This window comes from Marmota monax, unplaced genomic scaffold, assembly GCF_021218885.2.
Source record: "Marmota monax isolate L192 unplaced genomic scaffold, Marmota_monax_Labrador192_F-V1.1 WCK01_AAM20220418_F8-fsc00131, whole genome shotgun sequence".
In the NCBI taxonomy this organism is placed as follows: Eukaryota; Metazoa; Chordata; class Mammalia; order Rodentia; family Sciuridae; genus Marmota; species Marmota monax.
Window position 1 is genome coordinate 3,890,717 of NW_026693141.1, and position 6,178 is coordinate 3,896,894.

General features: G+C 49.3%; 1 protein-coding gene and 1 pseudogene across 1 annotated transcript; one reads left to right on the forward strand and one right to left on the reverse strand.

Annotated features, from left to right (window-relative positions):
* Positions 1–499: 499 nt before the first annotated feature.
* Positions 500–1,483, forward strand: Klf14 (KLF transcription factor 14). The gene has a single exon (XM_046455098.1). It carries the CDS (start codon positions 500–502, stop codon positions 1,481–1,483), a length of 984 nt encoding a protein of 327 aa, XP_046311054.1.
* A 4,362-nt stretch (positions 1,484–5,845) lies between these two features.
* LOC124099884 (U6 spliceosomal RNA) lies at positions 5,846–5,915 on the reverse strand (annotated as a pseudogene).
* Positions 5,916–6,178: the final 263 nt, after the last annotated feature.

Below are 6,178 nucleotides of genomic sequence, written 5' to 3' on the forward strand. Positions count from 1 at the left end.
GCAATTATGAATCGAAAGACAAGTCAGGTATTAGCATTTTTTTCCCCCTTAAAAAAAAAGTTTCTCGGACTCCGCCGGACACCCAGCTGGCGGAGGACCAGCCGGCGCGGGGGGGCCAAGCCGGCAGGCTGCCCAGAAGTTACGATCGGGGAGTTTTCGCTTTATTAAAATTACCTGGCTCACCAGCAGAAGAAAGAACGCGAAGACAAGATAATTTCTTAGGCTGTTAAAAATGACTTAGCCCGGTGGGCCGCGCATTCCGGGGGTGTCCTGCCGGCCGGGGCGGGTCCCCGGCGCCCCCGCGGGCTCCGGTGCGTCAGGGGCGCGTCAGGCGGGGCGGGCTCGGCACGGGCGGCGGCGGCGGCGGCGGGCGGCGGGCGGCGCGCACCCGGCCTCCTGCTTCTCGCTCCTAGGCTGCGGGACGGACGCTCCCGGGAACTCTCTCGCTCGCGGCCGGCCGCGCTCTGACGGCGCTCGCCGGCTGCCGAGCGGTCCCAGCATGTCGGCAGCCGTGGCGTGCATGGACTACTTCGCCGCCGAGTGCCTGGTGTCCATGTCCGCGGGCGCCGTGGTTCACCGCCGCCCGCCGGACCCCGAGGGCGCGGGCGGAGCCGCTGGCTCGGAGGTGGGTGCGGCGCCGCCGGAGTGCGCTCTGCCGGGTCCGGGGCCACCAGGGCCCGCGTCTGTCCCCCTGCTCCCCCAGGTTCCCGCCCCCAGCCCCGGCGCGGGTGGCGCCGCGCCCCACCTGCTGGCTGCAAGCGTCTTGGCTGATTTGCGCGGCAGCTTTGGGGAGGGCTACGGGGAGAACTCGGGGGAAGCTCTGCGCGCCTCGTCTGGCTCCACCGACCCGACCCAGTGCTCCAGCCCGACCCAGGGTTCCGAGCCGGCCTCAGCCTCCGGTGCAGACGCGTTCTCCGAACCCGCGAGCTCCTCCGGCTCGCCTGCCGTCCCAAGTGCGCCAGCCGACCCGGGAGCGCTCGACGACGCCGGAGGGGTGTCTGGAGGGGCCCCAGAGGCTGGCCCCGCACCCGCAGCAGGTCAGATGTCCCGGAGAAGGCCAGTAACACCTGCAGCCAAGCGACATCAATGCTCCTTCACTGGCTGCACCAAAGCCTATTACAAGTCATCGCACCTTAAGTCCCACCAGCGTACCCACACGGGTGAGCGCCCTTTCTCCTGCGACTGGCTCGACTGCGACAAGAAGTTTACGCGTTCCGACGAGCTGGCCCGCCACTACAGGACGCACACGGGTGAAAAGCGCTTCTCCTGCCCCCTCTGCCCCAAGCAGTTCTCCAGGAGCGACCACTTGACCAAGCACGCCCGCCGCCACCCAACTTATCATCCTGACATGATTGAGTACCGGGGACGTCGTCGCACTCCCCGCGACTACCGGCAACCCACCACCGTGGTGGGAAGCTCCTGCTCCGGCTCTGGCTCCGGTTCTGGCTCTGGCCAGGAGCCCAGCCTCCCTACCAGCCTGTAGGACAGTCATTGCTGTCAGTTATCCCCCCCCCCCCCAGGACGATCTCCCAGACCATTTTCCCTGCCTTCTCTCTGCCTATCCCTCTTTTATCAGAGTCATTAGACCAAGGCACAGACTGGTTCCTCCGCTCTGAGGGTGGTTCCAGGTGGGCATGTTGGACTCTGGGGAGGGACTGGGAGCCAGAAAATAACGGGAATTCTTGCAACACAAATATCATCCAAAAAGGAGGGGTTGATCAAGACAACCCCCAGGAACTGGTGAGAAGGGATGAACTCTGGTACTCTCCAGAGTACTGAAGATTCTCTCTTCCCAGGAACCAGAGAACTGAAATTCTCAGATGCCTGAGGAACTCCCAGTCTTAAAGGACTCGGGTGCCTCACCCACCCACCAGGGCGGACCTTGGAGAGGGTGACAGGGGTGGTGGTCTTGGAAATGTCCAGGACTGGGATGGTGAGAGGCCTTTGGAAACAGAAATGATTTCTATTTCTGTAAACAGCAATGTTTACTAATTTATTTTTAGTATCTTTTAACCAAGGATTCCAGGTTCATGGGAGGCGAATGTCCTCCACTTCCCCAATTGCCCCAGTTAGGAGAGACAGTGCAAGTGTCCAGTGGATGAATGGTTGGGAGATGATTCTTGGTGTGTGGGGAGTGGTGTGAGTCTCTTTGTAGGTCCTCTAGCATAATTTGGAACCCTCCACTTGCACCGTAACCCTTTTCCCCATTTAAATTCTTACTTGGGGATGGTAGCTTCCTGGCTCACTCTCATAATGAGATTGCTTAAACAATTTGGAAATAACCATAAAAACACAGAAAGAAAAGGGTGGTACAAACTAGTTACCCCTTTTCACCCAGATGGCAAACCTAAGCAACTTTTGATGGGGGCTGGTCCCAAACAAGTACTTTCAGAACAATTGATAACATTCAGGGAAACTGAGGCATGTGATTCCAGCTGCCTCATCCAAAGCAATCTCAGGGGTGATAGATTCTGTTCATTTAATAATGGCTAACTAGGGGGGGGGGGTTTCCCTTCAAGATCTTTACACTTTTGTTTTTGCTACAGGTGAGTTGGTGTTGGAGGGTGGGTGTGAGAGACTGATTTCTTCCAAAGACCTGGCTGCCTTTGGATTTGGGGAGGGAACAGCAAAGTGATAGCTTTTATCAAACAGGAGGATCCTTCTCCTCTGACCATGAAGTCCCTCCAAGTTACATCTTCAGGGCCCTTCTCCTCCAATGATCGGAACAAGGTATCAACAATATTTGTTTTTTCTATTATGTGTCCTTGCTGCTTGGGATGAAATCATCAACTACTCTGTTTATATATGTGAGAATGTGTATATATGTGACTCTTTCATTAGAGATGAGGCTGAGGGCTGGGGATGTGGCTCAGTGGTAGAGTTCTTGCCTGATAAACATGAGGCCCTTTTGTGGCCGGGTGTGGGGGGATGGGTTGGGGGGTTGGTGGGGGAGCCAGCGTGGGTGAGAGTGGTGTGAGGCTGAAAGTTGATTCCTTATGATGAGGTCCTCCAGCCCCCTCCTCAATATCTTATAATTATATCCCATCATTCACAAATGTGGGAGATGTCATAATATTATAGGACCGTAACAGGCACCTGGTTAAACAAACCACTTGCCCCTATTTTACAGATGAAGATACTGAAGTCTGTATCATCTCAAAATCATGCTGAGTTACTGGCAAGAGCTAGAACTAGAATTAGGGTGTCTAACCTTCTAAGTGACTCTTTCCCTCACACTTGGTTTCTTGTCATCCCCCTTCCCTGGACCTTTAGATAAAGGACACCACTCTACTTTTCTTCAACCAGGATCCCCTCCCACCCTATCTCCTATAATTTCTATGTCTCTTTAAATGTTGGGTCTTCCCTTGAACCCTTTGCCTATTTTATCTAACTCAAAAGTCCTTTTTCTTAACAGGTAAAGTCCATTCCCAACCTTGCATACCTTGTAGAGTTAAAGTGAGAATGGCTTTTGCTTTCTGGGAGAGTCTTTTTCTTTGGGCTTGCTAGATTAATTTTCATTGCCAGTTCTCTTCTTTGTCTGGTCTTGGGCATTCCAGTGTCCTTGATAGCATTGGAATGATACCAAGTCCTCCTAAACTGTTAGGGGGGCATCTTTAGAAAGGACACCCCAAAATGTGGCCCGTGTCCCTGCTGACAGCTAAGCATGACAGGTGGGGCTGTCCTTGAGTAGCATGTGGACAAAGGAGGCCCCAATTTAAGGAGGTGATTTTTGGTAGCAGGAAAAGTCCTCCTTTGGTTCTATTTGTTCCCTCAGCTGGGGCTGAATAGATAGGGCACTGTGGGTCCCACTGAAGGCTAGAGCTTACTCTTTTTCCCCACCTATAGAAGGTTGGGTAAATGGACCAAAGAAACTAACAGGAAAGGAATTCTTATCAATTATTCTGGAACTGGACTCAAAAAGGCCTGGCTTTTTCAACCATCCACTGATAAATAACTTTAGACTCTCTATTCCCAAATAGTGTCCTTATTTGGGTTCTACCTTGAGAATTTTTGTCTGGGGATGGCCTCTGACAACCAACATGTGATATATCTTTCATTGACGAAATGATTACTCTCAGGTCTTATAGTGGTGGGGAGGGAGACACCCAGGACCCCGGAGTAGGTAGACAATGGAAACAAGATTTTTAGGTGGTCTTTCTTGGTCTAAGTATTGCTATTCTTTTCACTCCAACAGCCAGACAATTCTTGAAGAATACTTAGTATTGAAATGCCTTGGAGGGGGCTTTCTAGATATATTGGTGTTTCTTCTTCTTTTTGTTAATCAGACAGACCTCATTGAGTGAATGTGTCTTGTGGTTGGTTGGGATCAGCCTGAACCTCTGGGTCCTTGTCCCACCCTGACATTCTAAGATCTGATGTAGGAATGACCTAGTAATGCTATTTATAATAGAAATCTTCCAGAAATCTGGGTTGGAAGCTGGGAATGAATTCTGGGTCAGACCTGGGATGTGAGGGAGATGGATCCACTCCTACTTCTGGGAGGAAATGAAGAACAAAGGCTTTGTCCCCACCCATGGAGAGAAGAATCTGTCATTTGTCCCTATTCTCTATTCTTCAAGTGGGGAACCATGTTGCCCAAGGCCTTTTTGCCCTGTCTCTATGACACATTTCTCCCCTAAGGAAAAAGATTATGGTCTTTAATGGACACTTAGAAAAGAGGGTCATTGTGCACACACATTCTACACTCCCTTATCTCTCTCACATCTACCTGGATGCTGCGCATCAGCACTCCACTTGGATTGGATCTGGCTCTCATATGGTAAGCACACCTGCGGAGATCCAGGTCTATCTTCCAGAGGCAGATCGAAGAGTGCCTTTCTTTTCCTACTTTTGGGACAGCCAAGCCCCTTGCTGTTATCCAGGTAAGTGTTTATTTACACGTTGTCCTTTGGGTGGGTTATCCCAAGATCAGGAATTGTGATGTTGTATATTAGAAAGTCTTGATCATGATACAGCTTCATTAGCAAAACACTGATATTTTGGTGTTCATTATTTTGGTTCCTTGGAGGGAAAAGGAATATGATTAATTTTTTTTTCCCTTAGACCTATCACAGCTGTTTAATATGGAGGAATAGGCTTTCCATCTGGAATTGAGGAACCAAAGTAAGATGTGTAGAGAGGTTGGATGTCTGGTGTGCCAGACCACAGGACTTTAATACTTTAGCAACCTTGGACCTTACAAGTCTTTGAATTTGTCATGTTTAAACAGTTTATGGTAGCTACAATCCATCTGCAAGTGACTACTTTTTAGAGGCACTGGGCATAGGCTTTTAAAACAGTGAGCTGTATGGGCCACTGTGACTGATCTTGATTCCCATATATAGAGCTGAGACTATATATGGGAATATATAGAAAGGGAAAGCAATGTACCATCGAATGGGTCAATTTGTGTAACCTTTATATTCTCAGCCAACGGCACAAGTTGCACATATACTTAGGAATACATGCTGGGCATGCTGGTGCACACCTGAATCCCAGCAGCTCAGGAGGATGAGGCAGAGGGATCAAAAGTTCAAAGCCATCATCAGCAATTTAGTGATGCCCTAAGCAACTTAGAGAGACCCTGTCTCAAAATTAATAATAAATAAATAAATAAATAAAAAAGCTGGGGATGTGGCTTAGTGGTTAAGTGCCCCTGGATTCAATCCCTGATACCAAAAGAAAAAAAAAAGTACAAGTTTAAGAGATTGTAGTGCTTAGATTGTACTTTAGATCAGTTTTAACTAATTTGGTTCCCCTTTATCTTGATTTGAATTGCATCCTTTTTAGGAGTAGAGAGAGCAATTTCTTTATTTCATATGGGGTAGAGACACATCTTCTATTTTTGCGCAGGGGCCATGCTAATCTTCTCTGTATCGTTCCAATTTTAGTATATGTGCTGCCGAAGCGAGCACAACATCTTCTATTTTTGTTCCTAGTGCTGGTAGATTTGTTGAGTAGGTAAGCTCTGAGAGTAGGATTTCAGGTACTTAATTGAAATTCTCTGTGTGTTCAACCACAGAGTAATGATGGATTTTACCATAAATATACAAAAAGGAATGGAAGTATTTGTTATATGGGGGTTTGAGGAAGAGAGAGGAATCTATTATGATTCCAAAAACAAAAGGGAATTAAAAAGGGCTAATTCCTATTAGGAATCAGCTCTATCCAGGAAATC

Excerpts from the sequence above, each read along its gene's own strand:
- Klf14 (XM_046455098.1), top strand. The coding sequence starts at position 500 with ATGTCGGCAGCCGTGGCGTGCATGGACTACTTCGCCGCCGAGTGCCTG.